The sequence below is a fragment of the Solanum pennellii genome, chromosome 8 (assembly GCF_001406875.1).
Source record: "Solanum pennellii chromosome 8, SPENNV200".
Classification (NCBI taxonomy): domain Eukaryota; kingdom Viridiplantae; phylum Streptophyta; class Magnoliopsida; order Solanales; family Solanaceae; genus Solanum; species Solanum pennellii.
Genome location: NC_028644.1, coordinates 2,835,642 through 2,861,007, shown reverse-complemented (window position 1 = coordinate 2,861,007; position 25,366 = coordinate 2,835,642). Strand labels below are relative to the sequence as shown.

At 33.5% G+C, this 25,366-nt stretch overlaps 1 protein-coding gene across 2 annotated transcripts; it reads left to right on the top strand.

Moving 5' to 3' along the window:
* The first annotated feature begins 1,172 nt into the window (after positions 1 to 1,172).
* On the top strand, positions 1,173 to 23,674 carry LOC107028827 (E4 SUMO-protein ligase PIAL2). Of its 2 annotated transcripts, none has more exons than XM_015230040.2 (16): positions 1,173 to 1,418; positions 12,230 to 12,302; positions 13,719 to 13,784; positions 15,581 to 15,646; positions 15,743 to 15,825; positions 18,003 to 18,054; positions 18,151 to 18,222; positions 18,464 to 18,531; positions 18,645 to 18,693; positions 18,790 to 18,874; positions 19,128 to 19,229; positions 19,415 to 19,466; positions 20,594 to 20,645; positions 21,224 to 21,340; positions 21,410 to 22,282; positions 22,676 to 23,674. In XM_015230040.2, exons 1-16 carry the CDS (start codon positions 1,234 to 1,236, stop codon positions 23,318 to 23,320), a joined length of 2,640 nt encoding a protein of 879 aa, XP_015085526.1. In that variant the 5' UTR covers positions 1,173 to 1,233; the 3' UTR covers positions 23,321 to 23,674. The 2 variants fall into 2 exon arrangements, with proteins under 2 accessions (XP_015085526.1, XP_015085525.1); XM_015230039.2 differs by lacking the exon at positions 1,173 to 1,418 and adding an exon at positions 8,076 to 8,352.
* The last annotated feature ends 1,692 nt before the right edge of the window (positions 23,675 to 25,366 follow it).

Genomic DNA, 25,366 nt, shown 5'->3' with positions numbered 1-25,366 from the left:
CGTGATTTATGAGTAAGTGTGCGTGTATATTACTCGTAAACAGATTTGTATTCGAGGAAACGAATAAATTTCATTTCAGAAATAAAAATAAAATTATCTATGATTTGTCTATACCCTTCGTAAAATTATCAATTAATGAGGTTAGTTAAAAGGGTGATTTCCGAATAAGTGTGCACGTATATTACTGTGCACAGATGTGTTTTTGAGGAAACAAACAAATTTCATTTCAGAAATAAAAATAACATTTATCCATGATTTGTCTATTCCGTCCATAAAATTATCAATCAATAAGATAAGATAAAAAATTATAATAAAAAAAAATAAATTTACTTTCAAATTATTATGCAAATAACTCCGCTATATTTTTGAGACGCCGTAGAGCATATATATCATTATACAATAATAATAACAACTTTGATTTCTATTCAATGTATTGAAAAGTACTATAAAATAACACGAAGGACAAAAGGGTTCATAGTTTTCAATTTATAGAATTTACTTTTCCCGTAGAAAAATACAGCTTAATAAATATATAATAGTGGCAAAAAAGAAGTTAAATGAATTGAAAATTTATAAATTACTCAGTTTGATTTTAATTAGCTGTTTATTTTTAAATCAACATATTTATTAAATAATAATTGACACAATAAGTTTACTATTTTACCTTTATTAATTACGAAATAATTAAAATAAAATCTTAATATTTTTAAAAAATTTCAATCTTTTTCAAAGTAATTAAAAATCGATAAAATGTTAAAATTAATACTTTACTGTTTAGAGAAAACATAATGAAATAACAGTTGCATGTTTCACAATTAATAAACTTAATTTTTATAATATAGCAAAATAATTAATCAAAAAATTGTTGCATAATTAAAATTTAAAAGATATTTATTATTATAATATAACATATAGGGGAATAAGATATAAAGGGAAATACCTATATAGTTGAAAAATACAGTTTAATGGGATATTTTGTTAACCAATTTTTATCAATAAAAAAAAAAACAAAATAACAAAAAAGAATATATGAGAAAAAAAGATCTTAAATTCTCGATATTTTAAATTTCAAAAGTTAATTTTAGATAATAAAACTTATACATATTAATCATTTAAAATTGTAAAAAAAAAGAAAAGAAAAGAGAAGTTTGAAATTATAAAAGCTGCCAGTAATTAAATTGGGTCAGAGCAGTAGGAACAGAAAAGTTCAGTAGTGTGAGAGAGAAGCGAAATATGGCCGGAGCGACGGCGAATTCTATTCCGGCGACCGGCGTTGACGTCGGAGTCAGTAGGATGAGCGCGTCGTACGTAAACTCCGTTCGAATCTCCGCCGCTGCTAATCGATTTGCAACGCTGCTATGTAATCAGCCCCAAATTGATGCTCAGGAGTTCGTTCAACTCTGCCTCTCACTTTCAAGGTACCAATTTCTTTTTTCCTTCTCCATCGGAAAATAATACTATTGTGAATTTTCTTCTTCTGCAATTGCTAGGGTTTGTATGTGCTTGTTTAGTGTGTATTCATTGTTACTATTTTGTTGTTTTATACTGTTTCTCAAATTGTGGGGTTCATCGTCTTGAAAAATATGACATATTATAATTGTGATAACATTGTGATGAAGTAGTAAATACTCATATTCATCGTTTACGATATCTTTTTTTCATTTTGCTGTAACTAGGAGAAAAGAATAGTCGCGATACTATTTTTTTTATTGCTTTTTATTTAACTTTAATCTTTTGTTTGGTGTTTTCGAATTTAATATTTTTTAGATATGAAATTCATAAAAAGTGTTTTTTTTTTTATAAAAATTTTTTTAAGATAAATTTAAATTAAATCGAACTTAATTAATATAGATAAAGAGGGCGAAGCTGCTTTTTTAAATCATAAGCACCTGTGAAAATTCATTGCATTTTAAACTTGGAGAATATATTTTGTTTGTGTGCTTTTTTTTCTTCTAGAAAGCACATAGGGGTTAAATGTAGAGGTACTTTTTTTCTTTAAGAAAAAAAATCTATAATTCTACAAATATAATAAATTTAATATTTTTTTCGTCCATTTTTTGTGGTATTATTTTTTTTGTCAGTCTCAAAAAGAATGTCATATTTTCTTATATAATAAGTATTTAAAGGTATTTTTTTTTAATTCTTATTGGTCTTATTTAATTTTTAAATATATTTATAAAGAGAGAAAAAAATAAATTACTTTTTTAAAGAACAATTTAATAAACATTTTAAAATTTTTATTACTTTTTAAATTTTATAAAAAATTAAATATTGCCACGTAAAATGAAACTGAGGAAAACCGAGGAAGTACCAAAAGTTTCATGTTCATCATTGGGTCCTTTTCCATTTCTTTATTAAAAACATGACACTTGCTAGCGAGATAGAAAAAAGTTATATATTTTTTTAAAATTCACAATAATTATATACTAATGAAAATTTTCCAATTAAATTATATATCTTGCAAAAGTTAAAATAAATAATTAATAATAAGAATTTCTTGGTTTCCCTTATGTAAAAAAAATAATAAAATTATTATTATCAATTTAAATAACAAGTGCACTATAACTTAGCTAGCAAACTGTTCACATGTTTCACTCTAGTAATGGAATTTCGAATTTCACTATATTCCCTCTCTCCAAAAAGACTGAAAAATCGGCTTAAATAGGAATTAGTTGATACCTAAACAAACAATATAACATAGTTATGTTGTAAAATTCTTCTAAAATAAGTTAATAATATTATATATATATATTCCAAAAATAATTTTAAGAATCTATATATTAGAACCAGCTATTTAGATATTTTTTTCCTTTTAAAAAAAAGATATATACTCATCCCCTATTTGTGAGATAGACTATGATACATGCATAATTAATTAGTGTTTTTCTTTTAATTTCTTGCCTTACTATCCTATTTGTTATTCCATATTAATTACATTTCGAAACTTAATTTTAGTTTATTAACTTGAATATAATTTTTTTAAGAGAAAATGCACACCCTAAACTATGATCAAAATCCAGAGACATATCTAAACTAAACTAAGGTTTTATTACTCCTGAATTTATTTTTTTGAAATTTCATACACTTTTTTTCTTAGGTGGCACACTCCGTGACTCCATGCAATTGAGGCGTGTAAGAGATATTTGGATGCCACGTAAGTCAAAAAGGTGCACAAAATTACAAAAAAAATAAGTTCAGGGAAGTAATAGGACCTTAGAATAGTTAATGTGTGTCTCTGGGATTTCGATGTGCATTTTCCTTTTTTTTTTTAATAATAGTAACATGTTTGGCAAAATTTTACTAACCAAGGAGGGTCTGAGAGCGTAGAGTGTATACTTGGAGCTTGTTTGACATTACTGCTAAAAATTGTTTATATCTGTAAGTATTATAGCTTCTAAAATATACTTTTGAAAAAAAAACAATTTATGTTGACTATTTCATTTGAAATGTGCTTTTGGCAAATAAGTTGTGTTTGACCTTTAATCTTTTATAAAAAATATTTTTGAGAGTTAAATTACGAAAAAGAATAAATATCAATGTACTTTTGATATTAAAATTGTTTTATCGAGAGAAACTCTTTTAAATAATTATTAGAAATTTTTTAATTAAAATATATGTTCAAATTTTCAATCAATATTATATATAATATAAATAAAATTTTAATACTGTTATAAATACATTGAATAAGTGGATAGTCAATAAAGTTAGTAAATGAAAAACCATTCGTATTCATTAGGTTCATGAACCTTTTTGGATAAGAATGTATCTATTTATTATGATACTTAATATGATGACCTTTGGAGTGATTTCTCACTGTATAAATAGGGTTGTTCATTCACTATTGTAATATATATATATGAGACTTACATACACTTGAATAAGAAGAAAATTCATCTTCTTATATCTACTTCTCTTGTCTTCTTCTCTTTAAGATTATATTCTTATGAGCTTGATTTTATAACACGTTATCAGCACGAGTCTCTATCTAATTGAGAGTGAGTTCTTATTTTTCTTTAGCTCATATTTTGGTTGATCTCGTTATGAAGATCAAAGTATTATATGCATAAAATCAGGTATGTATTTTCTAAAATATTTTATGATTTAGAATAAATTAGTGTTCAGTCAATAACAATTATCAGGATCCGAAGATATATACAACTATTGGTTGAATATGACATGCTATACAAAACTTCTTAAATGGAAGAAGGTATAAAATTTTAATAGCATGAGTTTGAATATTATTTTGATTGTTTTGAAAGACTCAAAGGGTAAGTCATGTTGTACTTCGGTTTATTATACCGTTGGTTAAGGGTAAGACGATGGATTCAAGTTTCATCGCACTAAAAGGGTAAGACATCAGGTTAAAGTCCGGATGCACCATAATGAAAAATATTTGAGGATAAGACGATAGATTCAAGTTCTATCGCACCAAAAGGGCAAGACATCAATTTGAGTTTTGATGCACCATGATTGGGTTCAAGTCCTATAGAATTATGGCGTAACACGCCTTATAAGGATAAGACATTGAGTTTGAGTCAATCCACCATAGTGATGATATAATGATGACTAAGGCTTTGATGAAAAGTCTTGAAATTCGTTCTATTGAATTTGCTCAATTCCTTGAAAACAATGTGGCAGCAACATATGATAACTTTGAAATCGCATGTTCACTTGCTCTATTCTATCGTATGAATGTGGTAGTAGTAAATAATTAGTCTAAAAGATGACAAATGATTAACGATATGAAAAAAGGCATGAAGGGATGAAATTATAATAGTCATCATTGTGGTAATTATAAAAGGAAGAACACTATGAATTCTCCAAATAGTCCTTCGAAATGTGAAGGCAGTTTTCATTATCAAAATGGTAAGAAAGGACATTGGACTTGTGAATGTTGTCGACCCAATAATTTGACAATAATTTATAAATCCTCCATCAAAAGATAAGAAGATAAAGTGATGGTACACTTGATCTTTCAAAGTGATGTTGAGGTGTGTCATGGAAATATGATGAATTTTAAAGCCATGACAATGTGCTTATAATGCAAATTTATGAAGTACATATAAATGATTAGTCAATTCCTTGAAGAGAATGTAACTTGTGATGAGCATCGTGAATGCTCGACCATTCTATAAGAGAATTGGTCTAGATGTAATAAAATCATTATGGGTTTGATATATGCCACAACTCACCTCTATGGAAGGCTTGACAAAAAATGATATATGCCACAACTCACCTCTAGGAGGTTTGAAAAAAAACGATATATTTCATAACTCACCTCTACGGGAGGTTTGAGAGGAAATAAACTTTATTTGGCAGAAATGGCTAATCGTATTGTACGTTTATACGTCATTATGGTATGTTTATTGTGAACTACCGAAAGGGCAAAAAAAAAAGAAATAGTTCTTGCCTATAAGGGTTGTGGTCATTATTGTGTGACAATACAAATTTGTCATTGGTTGTGTACTAATGGTACAACAAAAGTAAAGCTAGAAACATGTCTTGCTCGTAATGTTTTGACCATGACAATAATGATATAATTTCTCCTTGAAGGAGATGCTCACAATAGAGATTGTGTCATGCAATATGTGATAGTAAAAACAAAATTAATAGTAATCTCTAACGAGTTGTGTTATTATCAGAGGAATAATAATGGGGTTGTAGTAAGTCTCAAAAGAAATATTTTTAAATTTCGGATGAATTGAAAATAAATATCGAGACTATAAGTCACTACAACTGAAGGGGTTATAAATATCTCTTTTAAAGGTTACCCATTGTTTCCTCTTGCTTGTTGAATACAAACGTGGGCATACTGATGAAATCACATGCGAAAGTAAATTATAAGTGTACTAAAATAAAGATCAGTTGGTATGACTGGTTGACCATTCCGATTAAATGTGATGCAAACGTGATTGAGAATTCAGGTGATTTATATGATGAAGAAATAAAGATTTTTCAAGAATTCTCTTGTGTTGCTTGTTCTCTTGATAAAATGATCATTGTACCAGCTAAGGTTGGGATTGTAATCCCCTAAAATTTTTGGAACATATAAAAGGGTGAATATGAGCCCGTTCAACTGTCATGTGGATCATTTGCAACGATATGATTGATGCATCTATGCAATTGTCACATGTATTTTGTTGTCAACTTACAAATTGGTTTTTGTAAGGTTGTTTGCTCGAATTGTAAAAATTAAGAGCACAGTTCCAAACTATGAAATTATATTGATAATGCTGGTTGATTTAGCAGAAATTGTATGCCTCCAATTATAGCTAAATCATAGTTATGAGAACAAAACTCCCAAATAAGACACAAATTAGAAATAAAAGTCCTCCATGAAGCAAGTCGAAAAGTGCGTCTGGTTGAGATAAATGACACACCATATTCAAGAAATGTGTGGATTTTCTTTGAAAAAGAATATACCAACCACAATGTACGAAGATTGGAGACAACATCACAAGAAATTAAGTGATGTTTTAATCAGGGGAGTATAATACGCGTTGCACTCTTTTTCCCTTGACCGAGGTTTTTTCCCACTGGGTTTTCCTAGCAAGGTTTTTAATGAGGCAAGAAATAGTGCGTATCAAAAGATATGTGTACTCTTTTTCCTTCACTAGAACTTTTTCCCACAAGGTTTTTCCTAGTAAGGTTTTAACGATGGCACAATATCTATGGACATTCAAGGGGGAGTGTTATAAATACATTGAATAAGTGGATAGTCCATAAAGTTAGTACATGAACAACCATTATATTCACTAGGTTCATGAACCTTTTTGGATAAGAATGTATCTATTTATTATGATACTTAATATGGTGACCTTTGGAGTGATTTCTCACTCTATAAATAGAGTTGTTCATTCACTATTGTAATATATACATATGAGACTTACATACAATTGAATAAGAAGAAAATTCTTCTTTTTCTATCTACTTCTCTTGTCTTCTTCTTTTTATGATTATATTTTTATGAGCTTGATTTTATAACAAATACAATATTATCATGATGACTTAAATATAATTAAAAATATCAAGAAAGGTAAATTTAAAAACCATTCTGCAAATCAAACCACTATATACAAAAAATCATCACAAATAGATAAAGTCCTTCATATTTTCTAGAGAGAAGACACGAGATTTTAGATTATAATGTAATCTCAGAGATACATATTAACTAAATTAAGGTCATATATTTTTGATTTTTTTTTGTAATTTTGTACATTTTTTGGTTTATGTGACACATCCCGTAACTCCATGCAGTTGAAGCGCGTGAGAGATATTTGGATGCTACGTGAGTTAAAAAGGTGTACAAAGTTACAGAATAAATGAGTTTAGGAGGTAATAGGACGTTAATTTAGTTAAGGTTTTTCTCGGAGATTTGAGTCATAGTCTAGGGAAATACATATATCTTTCTCCTATTTTAATCCTACGGAAATGTTGTTACATTTGTTTCCGACTCTGTAAAGTTGAACATTAAATAATATATAAAATATATAATAATAATAATAATAATAATAATATATAAACATGAACTTGACCCAGCGGTTTGAGCTTGAGACTTCCATGATGGAGGTATCAAGTTCGAAATCCTTTGCCAGCAAAAGCAACATATTTGTCTTCTGGATCAAGTTTATCGCACCAGGCTTTTGCCTTTTGAGTCAAGCTCATCGCACCAGACTTGTTTAGTTTTTATCAAAGCAAATCTGCAAATTTGTCAAACACTAATTTTTTTTAAAAAAGTACATTTTTGCAAAAAATCTTTTGATCACAATGTCAAACAAACTTTTAAAGGAGAGTAAAATTATTTCAGAAAAAAATGATCGATTGAAATATATCAAACTCAAATAAAAAAAAAATAATAATGATTCAGAAAAAATGAGAAGTATTATCAAACTAAAGAAAGAAAGAAAATAATGAGCAAAGTATACACCATTAATAAGAAGAAAAGTAGTGTGAAATTAAAAGAAAATTTTTCATGGATCATTTAAAATATTATTAAAATTTAAAGCAAATAAAAATATTATCGTAAAAAAAAAAGAAAAAAACAAAAATCTCGATATTATAAAGATGGCAGTAAATTGGAACAGAGCACTATTATTTACAGTGGAACTGTTTCGACAAAACCGAAAAGTTCAGTGTGAGACAAGAAGAGCGAAACATGGCCGGAGCGACGGTGAACTCCATCCCGGCGACCGGCGTTAACGCCGGAGTTGGCAGAGGAGCCAATATGACTGGCGCGTCATACGTAAATTCGTTTCGAATCTCCGCCGTAGCTGACCGATTAGCAAAGCATGTTTGTAATCAGCCCAAAATTGACCCTCAGGAGTTCGTTCACCTCTGCCTATCACTTGCAAGGTTCCATTTTTTTCCTTCTCGATCCTTATTTGGCCTGGAAATTATGGATATGCTACCTCTATAATTGTTATTGTTTCCCCCCTTATTTTGTACCTGCGCTTATAGTTGTTAGGTTTTGATGTGTAGGTTTTTAGCCCTCGTTTGTTCAATTAAGTGTCAGTTTTGCTTGATTTCGCCATTTTACATTGAATTGTTTTGGGTATCTACTCTGCTTAGCATTGATTTTTTCCCCTCATATGCCTTTGAAATTCTTGCTTGCTTTGTTTTCATCTCAACTAATTCCATGTGATACTTGCAACCTTCCATTAGGTACTAGGTCCACTAAGGCTAGGACAGATGCGAAGAAATCACTTTTTTTTTTGTTTCTGCTGAGGTTTGAAGAGAGTTCAGGGTTCTTAACCCACTTCATTGACCACTACGCCATACCCTTGTGAGTTAAAGGCTGAAGCTCGAACGAAAACAACCAAAAATAGAAGAAAAAGATGGAGTTCATCACTCATGCCTTTTGTATTAAGACACAAATTAGGACAATCATGTCTAAGACCAATAGCAACAAAAAGGAAAGCCATCAAAGATGTTAAATTAGGTCTTAGGCCTAACTCACACCCCAAAAGCTGCCGAAAGAAAAGAGAATTGTCCAAGCCTTATAAAGAGTTCACCCATCTCATTAACCAGGATTGACCAAGCCTTATAAAGAGTTCACCTATCTCATTACCACAGATGTGAGACTTTTGTCATTCTTTAAGACCCCACCTCATGCCCAGTGCTTAGCATCTAGTGCGTGGACAATTTTGATTTTTGGGGCCCAACATCGGGTGGAACGGGCCATGCTCAGATACCATATTAAATTAGGTCTTAGGCCTAACTCACACCCCAAAAGCTAGCTCAAAGGGAGGAGGATTGCCCAAACCTTATAAGGAGTTCACCCATCTCATTAACCACAGATGTGAGACTTTTCTCATTCTTTAACAAAAGAGTACGGTACCGTGACCGTGGAAGAAGAACCATTGAGTCCCGCGGTTAAGAATGACTATCGAATCCCACAGAATATTCAACAATACCATTAGGTTAGACACAGTAATACTGCCGCAACATGAAGTTGGGACACAAAAAAAAATCCTAATTTAGGGTTTTAAGAAGTTAATCAGAACGAACAATTGTTGTGCAAATGGGAAAAACAGTATATGCCCGCGAAGGAAAAGGGAACACAAAGAAAATATCGTAGCTTTGAATCTTGTTAACTGGGGAACTTCTTTCTTCTGTTGATGTTTTTTCTGCGTTGGGCGTACTGAAACCTGGAGGTGTTAGCGCAAGATATGGTTTGGAAATGTTTTCTCAGAATTTTTATTCTAGTGCTTTGAGTGTCTCCTTTTTATCAGGAGCAATAATTGACCTTTAATTTTTAGATTTGATAATTTATTAAACTGAATTAGATTGGAGGGAGAAGACCAAAAATCTGAGTAAATAGATAATTGCATTTCCTGACGCAACATCACCAGTCCCATGTTTTTCTTTATATATATAAAGTGGGAAGAATCTAAGTCAAAAGTTGGATTACGAAAATGCCCCTTATCTACTAATGTATTTTCTTAAATCGTTTTAAAAAGTTACTTTTTAATTCAAAATCAACTCCATAACTACACCTCTTCATTTTCATAACTTATATTCATTAATCTTTATTTTTTTTTTGACGACAAGGGAAACCCGCAGCCGCTACCCGTTTTGGGTGCACACAGGGTAACCCCGCTATTATGCAATAGCTCGCAAACCACATAGGAGAGATAACCCGCACTAGGCAAGCCTGGTGCGACGAGCTCGACCCAGAAGGCAAACCCCTTGCTTTTGCTGGCAAGGGGTTTCAAACTTGAGACCTCCAACATGGAAGTCCCAAGCTCAAATCACTGGGCCACCCCTAAGGGTACTTTTCATATTCTTTAACCTTCTATAAAATCAGTAGTTTTAGGCTTTTAGCCTTTTGGCCATTGTCAAATTATTATATGCTTCCTTTTCTAAAATATCCAATATTTGGTGTATTCTTAGCACTTTCAACAACAAAGGTATATCCTTTTTATATTATTAGTTTCTTAGACCTTTGTGTAGCTCTTAATATTTTTTGTTCTTTGTTATTCATTGCTTGCATTTTCCATCTTCAGTCTTTGTTTTATGGGAAAAGGGTCAAAAATACCCCTCAACTTTGTTTTATTGGTTAACTATGCCCTTACCGTTAAAGTGAAGTTAATTTTGCCCCTGCCGTTATTAATTTCACCATATATACCCCTCACTTGACGGAAAGCCCTAAATCAACTTAAATTAACCCGAATCTTAAGAAATGACCCGTTATCCATTTTTAAAACCCATGCCCGACCCTTTTAATACTTAACCCAAGAGGTAACTTTGAAGAGGAAACAATCTAAAAAATCAACAAAAAGCAAATATTCTTGCAATTTCTCATTTTGGATGAACAAAGGAAAAATAGTGTAGAAGAAACAATAACTTCAGCCCACACAAAATTCATTGGATTTATGGACTCTCCAGCAAGAAAAGGAGTAAACGTCCCTTTACCCATTCCACTTGGACAGTTGGACTTAATCATTCATCACCACAAGCTTCTCAATGAGAAAATGGAAATTAATGAATGCAAAAGTGGTTTTCAGCGGGCAGCTTCTTTTTCAACTTCTTCTTTGTTGGCTTATTGAAATTCGTGTGCATCTGTAAATCATCGGAAGAGAGCTAAAACAGTGTTCATAGGCAGCTTCGATCTCGACTCCACTGTTCGTTCCTCTAACGACACTGTTTCTGGCACTTTAAACGTGTATGCCATTGTTGCTCATCACTGTTCACTTCTGGTTCAGCTTCAAACACGCACAAAAGAACTTGAGATCTCTCCATAATGTTTTTCGATGATTAATTGTTTTGATTTCATTCAAAAGTTATAATCTTTTTCATATATAAGCATTATTGGATTGAAGAGGAAACTAAAAGGGGGGGGGGGAATGGGTGGATCTCTTTATATAATGTTGGGTCCTTTTTACACGGCTACACTGTTTGGTGAAAACTCATCTCGATATATTCATCAAGAACAACAAAGTGAAAATCTCATTGTTGATTATATCAGATGTGTGCACAAGTTGTTGAGAGAAGTTGGGGGGTTTGTTGTTAATTGTTCTTTGGTATTGTGGGTCGGGTTTGCGTTAGGGTCAAAATAGATAATTGGGTAATTTAAGTTGAAATCGGGTTAATTTAAGTTGATTTGGGGCTTTCCGTCAAATGGGGGTATATATGGTGAAATTAGTAACTGTAGGGGCAAAACTAACTTTACTTTAACGGTAAGGGTATATTCAACCAATTAAATAAAGTTGAGGGGTATATTTGACCCTTTTCCCTTGTTTTATATTATGCGACTTATTTTGCTCGGTCATTTTTTGGAATTCTCACATCTGCTCAATCTCTTTATTCCCTTTTCTATTATTTTTAAAAAGTTGTACTAGTTAGCATAGAATAGACATGCAATGCACATGTTCGAGATGTAGTGTGTGTATGTATATATATAGACACACACTCATGGATAGATAGTTAGCTTGTTATCTGCAAGAGCAACACATTCATCATGCAAAATAGTTTTATTTCCTCCATCTTTCAAAATCCTGCTGTTAAATTGGGAATATGAGTTCCACATTTATCAAAAAAAAAGAAGGATTGTGAGTCTTTCTCTTTCTTGTTCATGGTGTCAAATTAGCTAGGGAAGTGGTAGTGGTGATTCTTAACTCATTTTCTTTTCTGTATTCTGTCCCTTTCTAGAGTGCCGAGAAGGGACACGTAGTCTATGTTTCTTTATCATGTTAATTGTTCTTGGTTGACTGATTTTTGATTAATGCAGAGGCATTGATTTTGCCATTGCAAACCGGGAGGTTCCAAATAGAGCTCAAGATTTACCTTTATTGGTGAAACAGGTACTCCTGTAACACGAAGTTGATTTCATCATATTACATTATCGTCATTGATATGATATACATGCAGTATTGCCCTTCCTATCATGTTCTTGCTCCAAGGCCATCTCCAACTCTATTCTCTATTTTAATCCTCCAACCCTATTCTCTATTTTACTCTCCAATTATGTAGTTTTCTATATTTGTAAATAACCAACTCCAACCCAATTCATTATTTAACTCTTTAAAGAAGAATCTGTGTCTTTCCTCAATGTTATATTATTATTTCTATTTCATTTTTATTTTCTTTTTTTCAGCATATAAATCCTTTCTTATTCTTTTTTCAAATAATCACCCTATATAACCTTCATGTAATATAAATTTTTATTCCTTTCAATTTTTTATTTATTATAAAATTAGATTTTCTTCTAAATTTCTAAATTAAATAAATTGCAAGCAAATATTATATATTGTACATATTAATGGACAATTCAAGCAAAAGTGTGATCATTTATGAAATATAATTACATAAACATTTTATAAATATTCAACTTTCAAGAGCATTTGGTGCTCTCATAAATGCTTTATTAATGCATTACAGGGTTCAAAATGAGCATTTTTTAAATCATTAACTAATATTTCCCCGAACATTGGTGAATCTGGAAACGTCCTACTAGATTACTAAATTATTGTTGTAATTTTTAATATTATTATGTTATTTATTGTAATGATGTCTTGTATTTAAATTATTATGTTATGTATTGTATTTTAAGTGAAAAATTTCATCGTATCATTCAAATTTTGTGCATTCTTCGTAGTAAAAAAATATTTTTGAATTATATTTTAAGTGACAAATTTTTCTTTTTTAAAGAATTGGAAATATTATTAGTTCGGGATGGAAGTAGTATATATTAAATATTTTTTAAAATGTTATATTACATTAAAAAATAATTATGAATATTAAGAATTTAATTAATGGTCTTATATCATTTATGATATGTTAATTACAAAGATCATAATATAAATAATAATATTATAGTCAAAAAGTGAAATAGAGAGGAAGAATTGTAGTTCTCCAAATTTGAAGAACTACTATTCAGCTCTCTATAAATGGAGGGTAGATAGTAAAATAGAGAGTGGTTGGAGAGTCCATTCTCTATTTACTCTCCAAATATAGAGAATAGAGAGTAAAATAGAGGTGGATTGAGAATGATCTATTAATGTTCTAATTGAGCTGTGGATTGCTATTGGTTGACTGATTGCAATCCATGTGATCTTTATAGTTCGCTTATGCAAAGAATGTGTACTGTTTAATCTGTATTATATGAATTTGCTTATATAAGGTCATAGTTTCCTATCTGTAACGATATACCTTTTTATCAAATGAATAACTGAAGCTTAAGTTCTTTTTTCTTCTTCTAAATTCATGGCATTGTGTAGGTATGCAGAATCCCCTGTGATACGTTACTGCTAGCACATGTCATGGTCCTTATGATTTCTGTCAAGGTAATTCCTGGACACTCGACTTTATGGGATAATTTTGAACAAATGCATGTTTTGCTGGCTTCCGCAATCACAAACGTTGCAAGGGATGTTTCAGCTTTCATTTCTGCAAAAAATAGATTACCAAGTCAAGTTATCTGGTTGTTTTATTGATATAATATTCATGGATGTTAGATTAAGAGGTCAAGTTTAATTTGGTTAAAAGATTCAACTAGAAATGATCACGTTAGAGACAGAGTGGATGTAGCATTATAGAGGATAAAATGAGAGAATGTTGCTTGAGATGGTTTGACCATGTGTTGTGTAGATGGCAAAAGACCCTAATCCATAGGTATGATACCGTGAAGATTTCTAAATGTTACCTTCTCAAAAAAATAATAATTGAATGTGCTAAAAAGGGACGAGGTAGATGCAAAATTGTATGAAAATAAATTATATAAAAAGATGGTAGTCTTTCTGTCTATAATAAAGGAAGTTTTATTAGTAACATTCAAGACCAAGCTAGTATTGAATTGGAACAATCATTGCAGCAAAGAAAATCCTGTTAAACCTGCAAGGATTCCAGAAAGTCTAAACTTACATCTGATTCAGTTCAAAAAACAACATTACACTACTTAAATATTGAATACAATACATCTGCTTGGAACTGAATAAATGTTTTCCTGCTTTCCATCAAAGCATCTTCATTTCCTGGCGAGCCAAATTTTCCATGTTATGCATGCTGGGATAATCATCCATATCTTCTATTGTTGCTTCCTCATTCTCTGATTTCTCCAACTACAGAGAACTTTTCTGATGTTTGCTGACATAGCCAATTGAACCCCGCATAAGTTAAGAAACATGCACCAGATCTGCATGACTGTTGCCTCCTCAAAATTTCTTGGAGCCTTGACAATTTCCTCCGGCGCACCAAGGGGAATCTCCTTTTTGCTATTACCACCTTCTTGCTCCATTTTTCTCCAAACCCTCAATTTCTGGCTCAAATTGCTATCACTACTTGGATTTAGCTAAAATAGAATACAATGGAACGAAAGAGATCCATATACTACCTGTGGATTAGGGTTTATTTTTTTCTTCTTGGATTAAGGTTTGTTGTTGTTCATACACTTATATTAGGGCTCGTTTGGGCTTTACCAATTTTGCTTTTTCAATTTTTTCCCCAAAAACATTGGATATACATTGTGATCAATTGTTTTACTCCAACTTGGAAGTTGAGTTTATCAAGTATCATTTTTCAAGTAAATTTTTGCCCTCACAAAACATTACCATTTTGAAATGCATGTCTAGACACAACTTCAAATACTACATTTTCTAAAATATTACCAAATTCATGTCGAAACGTGTCTACTAAGTCCTGGTAAGGGTAAGTGTAGATGTAGAGAACCTCTAATTTTTAAGAACCCTAATTTGCTATAAAACACAATTTACTTGCATATTTCGGAATGAAATGGGTCCAAATAGAGGAATTACAGTGAAGTGCTAAGAAGCTTCGATTCATATTAGTTATTACCAAACCCAACTTGTTTAGGATTGAGCTTTAGTTGATTTGTTGGTCGGATAAAAGAGTTCCATCGCTAATGAAATTCTCCCGTCCATTGGCTCGAGTTGTTCTATTTTCCACTATTGAGAATGACATAACCTGCGAAGTACTTAGCCTAGGGCGGTGCTCTTTTTATTAAAGTATATGGTGTTTTACAGGATATACTTAAGCTTACTGATTACCACTTTGCATGCATTAAATATTCTTATTATTGGCACTTCGTGCAATTTCTTTATTGACCAGGTTTTTTATTTGATAGAATGCTTGTCATAGTGGGTGGTTTACAGAGAAAGATGCCAAGGAACTTTGTGATCTTGCCAATGAGGTAGATAAACTTGCTGGTTTGCTGTCTTTTAGCTATCTCGTTTCTTTTAATTGATGTTACATTGATTTTTTCTTCCTTTTCTGTTTGCGTGTTCAGATTTCCAGCAGCTTCTGCACCACATCAGATTTTAACACTGAACCAAGCAGTTCTTCGACAATTATCTCGACGATAATGTCAAGGTAGGCATCTTTTCCTGCAGTGAAATCTTAATTTTTTGATCTTTCATTCTATGGTGTATGGGTCAACTTACCTCAGATTAATATTTGCTTTATATACCAAAGATTAGTTTTCGTAAGAATATTTGTGGTTTAATTGTACAGGTGTTCAAAAGTCTTGCCGCCACAGTATCTTGTATTTTCTTCCCTTTCTTATTGGTTGTTTATTACTGCTACTCACAGTATCGTTTTGCCAATTCATTTAAGTAAAATATCGTAACACTGAATGCTAATGCCCAACATGTGAAAGTAAACAAATCTCATTCTTTCCGTGAAGGAAAAGGGTGTTCTGTTAAGACCGTAGAGGTTGTATTTTTTATGCTACACTCTAAAACTAAAAATTTCATGCAAGAGGGGTTGTTTCTTTTCTTTTCTTTTTTTTTTTTAAAAAGATAAAAAATTATGAAGTGAATTTTGACCCTTGGGCCAGATTTTATAGATTGAGAGCAAAAGTTAAAAACATCTGTCCGACCCAAAAGAAACGTCCCAATCCAAAAATAAAAAAGCACAAGCATGAAAGAGGGATTGTCTGAAAGATCTAAGGACATAAGCTTTTATCCTGGTTGAATAATTACATTTTCTCCCTTCTAATATTTTTCAGTTTCCTTTTTTGGAATTTTTTGTTCCTATGTCTGGAAGAGGTCTAGAAGTCTAGTTTGTTTGAATGACATGAAAAGGGCTACCATTACCTTTTCAATCGTGGAGATGTTGTACAGTGTACTGATGGGAAAAATTAATTCTGGTTGCAAGGTTCATTCTGAGAATTGCAGATTGCTTTCACCAACTCTCCTGCATAAGTTTATTTTGTCTATTTTATGAAAATCTTTATTTCTTATATCTCAACTAGGATGTACCCAGTTCCTTCTTCATTTATTTGCCTATTGAGATCTATGTTGCTCGTATTCTCGAAAGAGGATGGTACACCCGTGTTGCATGACTCGGATCCTTAAAAAAATGCCACTACTTTTAAAGTATCTGACACACGAGGCAACAATAGTATTCACTTTGAAGATCTAGCGTCACTGTGTCTATGGCGGTCATGTTGATGTTTTCACTGATCACAAGAGTCTACAATATGTCTTCAAGTAGAAAGAGTTGGAACCTTGGGTAGAGAAGATGTATTGAGTTACTCAAAACATAGATTGAGATCTTATACCTTTTATTTAATCTCGAAGCCCCAATCTGGTTGTTAAAATACTTTAGTTGTTGTTATGGTACCGGTCTGCATAATGTTGCCCGCTTGTGAATTATGTCAACTATCCTATGAACTAGCTGACCTTGTAATGAGCTGAAATGATTGGGCTTGAAATATGACCTAAGAAATTTGAAGGAATTAATTGTGAGTTTTGACTGTATATCCGTCCCGGAAGGATAGGAAAATAGAAAGAGAAAATGAGTTCTGAGAGTCCTAGAGGTGTTGAAAGCTATTTTATTATATTAGCAAGCGACTGAAAAGAGTGCAAATTCATTAACTCATTCAACAATAATCCTAATGTGTATGCAGAACTACCTCGAGGAGGAAAAGAGGCTGTGTCCAGAAGATCCGTGGCTTGAGTAACGAACATTAGAGTAGCTAAAACGTCATAACCGATTCCCTGTCTCTTGAATCATTGACCCAAGATACTTGAAACCTCATCTCTTGGTATGGCTTACATGTCGACTTTCATTTCCATCTCCGCCTCATCCATTACGTCACTGAACTGGCGCTCCAGATACTCTGTTTAGTCATGCTTAACCTGAAACCTTTAGTCTTAAAGGTTTGTCTCCAAACTTCCAATCTATCTTCATGTCACGACCCAAAGTACATCCTAGATGTGACATGGCAAATAGTGGTAGTCAATAAATAGTAAAAGATAATTCAGAAAGTTCCTATATTTCTGTTTGAACTTCAGGAATTGTCTGATAGAATGGCTTGAGAATTTTTACTGTTGGATAACACCACTAAGTTATAGTTTACTTGTATTCAGCATTTGCTGCTTACTCTTATTTGGTGCTATGACATGTATATCTCGTGGCTTTCTTCCACTGTTCAGTTAGAGGTCGATTTTTTCATTAATGAGCCTACTTGGTTAGTACAGTTATTTTCATTGGAACATGTGCTTAACTACATCTCAATCACTTGTTTGTCTGCGGATTCACAGATTTTATCCACGGCTGAAAATGGGTCAGATAGTTTCTTTCTTGGAGGCCAAGGTAGTAATTAAAAACACATCCCCCTAGTGGTGGCCTGTGAGCTAGTGTAATTATATTTCTGGTGATATTGATGCCACATTTTTTGCAATCTTGTAGCCTGGATTTGGTGCCTATGTGGATGATTTCCAGATAACAAAGAATATGAACCTTTCTGAAGGAGAGAAAGTGGTAAGAGAACTCCTAGATAATTACAATAAATCATATTTATATATCTTTTTTTCCTTTGCAGCAGGTAGGTAAGACTCTCAGTCTTTATTGAAGACACTATGTGCGCCCTCGTTATCTTTATTTTGTTATTCATCAGTTTGTTGCTTTCTTCTTATTTTTCGTTCCAGCAATGCATCAAAATTGGAAACCTTGATTACCTCTGGAAAATATTGCTCATTTTTATGTTTCCTTTTATCTGCAGAGACTATTTGTTGCACAAATAGATAATCTGGAGACCTCACTATGTCTTGTTACGCCTCCTCAAGTGAAGTATGACAGTGTTTTAGTTTTTACTGATTGAAATGGCTTTGGCATATTGAATTGACATTTGGCAGGTTAAATTACTCTGACAGTTCTAATTGCCATTCATGTCATTTCTGCAGCTTTCTTCTAAATGGGACTCCCGTCGGAAGGAGGACTAATGTGTCAATGGTTCGTTACTGCTAAAACTTTGCAGATGTGATAGTACAGGGACTTTTTGTGCCTTACTGTGGTCCAAATTACTTAAAGTTATGTTCCTTTTGCTAGGACCCTGGACCTCAGCTTCCATCTCCTGTACCTCATATGCTTAAATTTGGAACAAATCTTCTTCAAGCTGTGGGCCAATTTAGCGGTATGTTTGAATATATTCCAGTTTTTCTTAAACAAATCTAATGATATGACACTTAGCCTAACTCAACCCCAAAAGCTAGCTTATGAGGAGAGGATTTTCCAAGTCTATAGCCTAACTCAACCCCAAAAGCTAGCTTATGAGGAGAGGATTTTCCAAGTCTATGTAAGGAGAGAATTTCTCAAATAATATGGGACTCTAAGTCACTCTTAACAGATCTGATTAGTACTAACTCTTTTCTGTGCTTATTATGAAGGAAATTATATCATAGTTGTTGCCTTCATGAGTGAGATCTCTACTCCTGTTCAGGCTACACTCCCTGATTATGAGCAGGCTCCTGTTTCTTCTGTTGATCCAGGTTTGTTCTTATTCTATGCTTCACCCTCTTTTTTAGTCTTTTTACATTGAGTTTGTAACATGTTCTTGTTACCCACTTGACTAGATGTATAGTTCAAGTGTGCCATTCCCACTATCCTCCAATGAGAAGTCTGAAGAGACCCCCTTATAAGGAGAAATGATTAATATGCTGTTTCATTAATGCAGATTCTGAGATTATTGAGGGGCCATCAAGAATTTCTCTGAATTGCCCTATAAGGTATGCTTTTCCAATATTTGTTGCTTCAGAGTTTGACAAGGTTATCTTTATGAAGTGGCTTTTGTTGTCTTGAATATGTGTAATTTTTTTCCTTTTCCCTGTATTCCTTGTGCATGATTAGCTTCATTCTTTTTTTGACGACAAGGAAAACCCGCAGCCGCTACCCTTTTTGGGTGACCACAGGGTAAAACCCTGCTCTTATGCAATAGCTCGCAAACCACATAGGAGAGGTAACCCGCACTAGGCAAGCCTGGTGCGACGAGCTCGACCAAGAAGGCAAACCCCTTGCTTTCGCTGGCAAGGGGTTTCGAACTTGAGACCTCCAACATGGAAGTCCCAAGCTTAAACCACTGGGCCACCCCGAAGGGTTCATGATTAGCTTCATTCTTGATGATGATAGTAAACAAATGCAAATTTCTGTGTTTCTATTTGTTTTCTTTCCACCCCTTACCATCTCAAATTACACTGCTCCTTGTGCTTTCTTCTGTGAAGAGATGCCTGCAATCTTGGTACCCTCAGTTATTAGAGGTTGGTAAGAACCAAAATGCACACACAAAAGGAAGAAAGAGGAGTTCTTTTGAGCAGAGTTACTTTAGTCTATATATACCTTAAGGTTTTTATGGTTTCAGCAAATGTATCTCCATTTGTCTTGAACCTAGACTTCCTAGCATAATCCCCTCCCATCCATTCTGGAACATACTTAGGGTTTACGAAACTTCGCTGTGCGGATTAGGAATGACGGGAAGACATGATTATATAAGCAGATTTTATTTGGGTCAGCATAATCTATTTTAAGTAAGGTTGCATTGGTCATTTCATCTTAGATAGTTGGCCATCAGTTTGTGATGGGTGGTATCTCCTCATATTTCGGAACAAACTGAATCCTTTTCACTTCATTCTTCTCGAGCGGGATTCGGGAATATGTCGCTTATAATATTTTAAAAGGAAGGGAACTTGTTGCCCCTTGTGGTAAACACCTTATTGAACCTATGTAGTTATAATCAACCTTGGGAGCCCATGTATATTTACCTCATTTACCACCCTCTGCCCCAAAATATACGCATCTCTTTCTTCATAACACTGGCTGTTGTGTTATATTACTAATTACTTTTTGTTTGCCTTTACAGCTTTAAGCGTATTAAAACTCCAGTAAAAGGACGTTCTTGCAAACATCTTCAGGTGCAGTCCCTTTTGCGTGATCTTTCTTTTCATGATGCTGGCTGTTGTATCTCTCATGCCAGAGTATAGTATTAGCTCACATGCATGTTAAAAAGTTGCCTCTACTTTTCCTCTTTCATTTGTTTTTATTTAAGGTCTTTTATCTGTTAGAAATATGGATGTGGTTGATCCTCCAAAAGACGTCTAATGATCTAATATATAGGTTCCTCAGAAAATTTGAGGAAGATTATGTAGTCATTAGCATTGGTAGATGTTTTACATCAAGAAAATCTTAGCAAGAAGCTTCATGAGTGTACTTATTTAGAGCCTGTTTGGATTGGCTCAAAAGTTGGTCAAACCTACTTATAAGTTATTTTTAGCTAGCTTTTGGGAGCGTTTGACAAATTTAAAAATAAGTAAAGTCAAAAGTAGGACTCTCCTTTTTATCGACTTAAAAAGTCATTCAAGTTTGGACTTTAAAAAGTTTAAACTTTTTAAAAGCCACTTTTTAAAGCCAATCCAAACGGGCTCTTAGTCAATTTTTCTTCACTGTTATTCCCTACCCTTACCGGTTTGCACTGTTCGTGTTTTCTTGGCAGTGTTTTGATTTTGACAACTATATTGACATAAATTCAAGGAGACCATCGTGGCGTTGTCCTCATTGTAATCAACATGTGTGTTTCACTGATATTCATATTGATCAAGATATGTTCAAGGCAAGTGGCATGCTGTTTTATACTTACCACAAATTACCTATCTAGAAGTAACATTTTTTTTCTCTAAAGGTTTTGAAAGAGGTGAGTGAGGATGTCACAGATGTCATGATCACTTCAGATGGTTCATGGAAGGCAATCATGGAAAGTGATGACCATTCTGAAAAGCCCAGGGATAAAACCCCTGACATTGCTCAAGATAGTCCACGTAGAGGTTCTGATGGTCCTTCAAATGCCCCTGGTGATGTTTTAGATCTTACTGACATAGATGATGACATGAATCCTGCTGAAACTGAAGACAGCAAAAATTTTCCTACGAACATTCAAATGCAATCTAATGTTCAGAAAACAACAGCTGTGAGTAATCCAAATGAAATCAATCAGACAGGTGCTCCTGATATGACAGATGATTTCTGGTCAAGAATCTATTTGTCCTCGTGTGGAATAGGGACATCTAGTTCTTGGTCCAGTATGCAAAGTGGCAGTGCTTCTGAGCCTGCTAGAACAGACTTGGTCCAGTTGCCTGTCTTCACAGATGCAATATCTCCCGCTCTCAACACTGAGGGAAATGCTTTTATTCCAACCTCTATACTTGAGAGTGGACTATCTTCTTCCAATTTGCTGCAGCTGCAGTTACAACAGTTCCAATTTGGGAACTCTGCGCTCAGCAATGAATATGGAAGGTTTCCAACTGCAGCCAGGCCTGCAAACAGATCTCCTGTTGCAGTTCAGGCCCTTCCAGCTCAGATGAACACTCCTGTTCCTCAGCAGAGACAACAAAGCGCAATGAATCCCTTGCTCCATGCAGGTCCTTCAGCAGCTGCTCAGGATTTGCCTATTGCGTCATTGAGTGGTTCCAATCTAAGAAGTGAATTGGAGAGACATTCCTTTTCCGACTTGGACCTGGTTCAGACACGCATGACCTCATCAGCATTACCGCAGAAGGTGAGTGCACGGATGAACAATTTTTCGGCTATATTTTGAAAGTTCTGACTAAAATATGATTTAAGTCTTTCTTTGCTGGTTTTGGTCTATTGAGACGTTCCTTCATCTGTGATTACTGAACCATTGTGTGCGCTCTGGTATGAGAAGACCATCAGCTGTCTGTATAGTGTGTGTTTGCTTCCACTTTCTAGGAGTTCCTTGACTGCCTAACTTTGCATGTTTTGCTTACTATCACAGAATTTCTCCTTTTGAGACTGCTTATAATGTTTCCAACTTCCCGTGCATGTTTTTATTCTGTGTATTATCTATGGCTTCTATCTTCCTGTGCTTCTGCATATGTCTTTATTCTGTCTATTCTCTATGGCTTCTAACTATCCTTCTTCCTTCTGCTAGCGTTCTCTTCCTCATGTTCAACCATCTCAACATTCTGTTGGCCGTCAAAGTCCCAGCATGAGAACACCCTATTCGACGAACCATTCTCAAGGTCCGTCCCAATCAGCTACTTGGGATAGATGGGAAGCCCTGAAGCAAGGAAGTTCACAAGTTGGTGTTAATCGGGCACTTCCTAGTGGACAACACGCCCGAGTTGTCACTACTCAGCAAACCACTCAGGTTGTGAGACCTGTTTTTTCTCCTAGAACTGTGTCTCCACTCCCAGGTAGTGCTGACAGGTTCAGGACACCATTGCCCCCAGACCAGAGGGGTAGTAGTAGTACAGGAGGCACAACACCAGTCACAAGAACAGATAGTTCCGTGGATCCCCAGCTAGATCCAAACTGGCGGCCTACAGGCCGTATGCGTGGAAGCCTTTCAGGAAGAGCTTATTCTGAAGCACTGCAACAGTTCATACTTAAGCCAACACAGCAAGCTCAAGCTGCCAGACCATCTATTCCACCTAATCTTTCACCCCAACTGCAAGTCCTTTTGGCTAATAGAGGTGCTCATAGTACCCAGCCAGTAAACTTTCCATCTACAGCTCCTGCCAATGCATCTGATATTTCAGGTATTCTACCCGAGCGCTCCTCAGGAATGCAGTAGAACTAGGACGTGTTTGTTGGCGACTATATTTAACGTCATAAATTTTGCATCCATGGTCACTTCACAGTACAGATACACAAGACCCAGTGTTATATTACAGGTAGACGCCGTTCTTTCTTCTGTAAATTCCAATCCAAAGTGATGCTCAACTCCCATCTCACACGCATCAGTTTGGCACTACTTCAATGTGACCAACAAGTAGTCTCTGAGTTTTGTTATTATAGTAGGTAATATTTAATGAACATGTGTGGATTTTTTCTATTGTAATTCAATATGTTTGACATATTATATACAATGAAAACTCTGGTTTCTACTAAAATAGAATCATTTGAATGAATGTTCCTTTTACCCAAATGGCACCCTTGTTTTTCTTCTTTCCAATGAAAGTCGTGGCAAAGTAATGAGTATTTGTTCTTGGTTGTTTTGGATGGACCCATAAAATTTTGGGCCCAAAAGAGTCTGTTCATAGGAAAATCAATGGACTAAATATACATTGAAAAATGAGAAAATCACTAAATTCTTGATGAGTGATGGTAAAATACTAACAAAAGTGATATGGATCATGGTGAGATTATAAATATTGTTCTTTAGATTAATTCAGGCAATCCTATAAAGGATTTTTAGTAAAAGGCTGTCAAGAAAACATTTTTTCGAAAAAATTTATGACATACGAAAAATTTAGAAAATTACCTACTTTCAGTTGAGTGACTCGCTAAGAAAAGTAGTGTGAATTATGGTAAGGCTCTAGGTACTGTTGCCAAGGTCATTACGCATGACATTGTAAATGTTTTTGATAAAATAATGTCTAAAAGTCATATTATTATTAAGTTCATGGACAAATACATATGAAAAATTGAATAAATTGTTTAATTCTTATTGACTGGATTGATCATGGTGAAGCTATACATATTCCCTAGGTCATTATGGATCGTCTTTTAATGGTTTTGCAAAAAAAATAATTATTGAAAGCCAATTAACAAAAAAAATTGTGGACAAACACACTTTGAAAAGTGAGAAAATCGCCTAATTCCAATTGAGTGATCAACTAAAAGATAAGTCGTCGATCATGGTGAGGTTATAAATATTGTTCCCTAGGTCATTATGGATGGTCTTGTAAAGGTTTTGTAAAAAAAAATGCTTAGAAGTCATATCACCAAAAAGTTTAGGACTAACACACACGAAAAAAAACTGAGAAAATTTTACTAATTCATGTTGAGTTAGGGGATTGTCTCAGTTTTCCGTATGTGTTAGTTCATGAATTTTTGTTGATATGACTGACCCGAGAAACAAAATCTATAGTCTCACAATGATCGACTTCATATTTTTAACAATTAGGGACCACTCAACAAGAATTATGTGGATGTTTCAATTTTTCGTGTTACTCTAAAATATTTTAGGAATATCACTGATCAACTCTGTTTGATCAATATTTTTAGATACATCTATAATGACTTGTTGAACAGTACATATAGTCTCACGATGATCCACTTTATTTTTTTTAAAATTTAGAGGTCATTCAACGAAATTATGTGATTTTCTCTGTTTTTCATGTGTTACTTCATAATTTTTTAGGAATATCATTGATCGATTTCGTTTGATCTATTTTTTTTTTTTGGAACCATATGTAATGACCCAATGAACTATATTCATAATTTCTAAGTGATTCACACTATTTTTTTTAAAAAAATATTTAGAAAGACGAAATATAAATTTGAATTTCTTTCACTTTTTCATGAGTGTAAGCCAATAATTTTTTGAAAATATCACAAAATAGAAATTCAAATATTTTTCTTTGTTTTCATGTGTAGTAGTCATATTTTTTCAAAATATTACTGACTTTCCCTGTATTGCCTTTAAATATTTTTTTGCGTCATTCGTAATGATCTGTTAAATCATATACATAGGCTCTACATAAATAATACCATTTTTTATAACACTGAGGAGTCACAAAATAGGAATTTTTTTTTTTTTTTTGGTGTTCATAAACTTTTGGAAATATTACTCACTGACTTTGTTTGGTTTGCTTTTTTAAAACCATCCATGATG

Excerpts from the sequence above, each read along its gene's own strand:
- LOC107028827 (XM_015230039.2), top strand. The coding sequence starts at position 8,156 with ATGGCCGGAGCGACGGTGAACTCCATCCCGGCGACCGGCGTTAACGCC. Across the intron at positions 18,055-18,150 it reads TTTCTTTCTTGGAGGCCAAG|CCTGGATTTGGTGCCTATGT; the intron begins GTAGTAATTAAA and ends GCAATCTTGTAG. Across the intron at positions 19,467-20,593 it reads TCTCTGAATTGCCCTATAAG|CTTTAAGCGTATTAAAACTC; the intron begins GTATGCTTTTCC and ends TTGCCTTTACAG.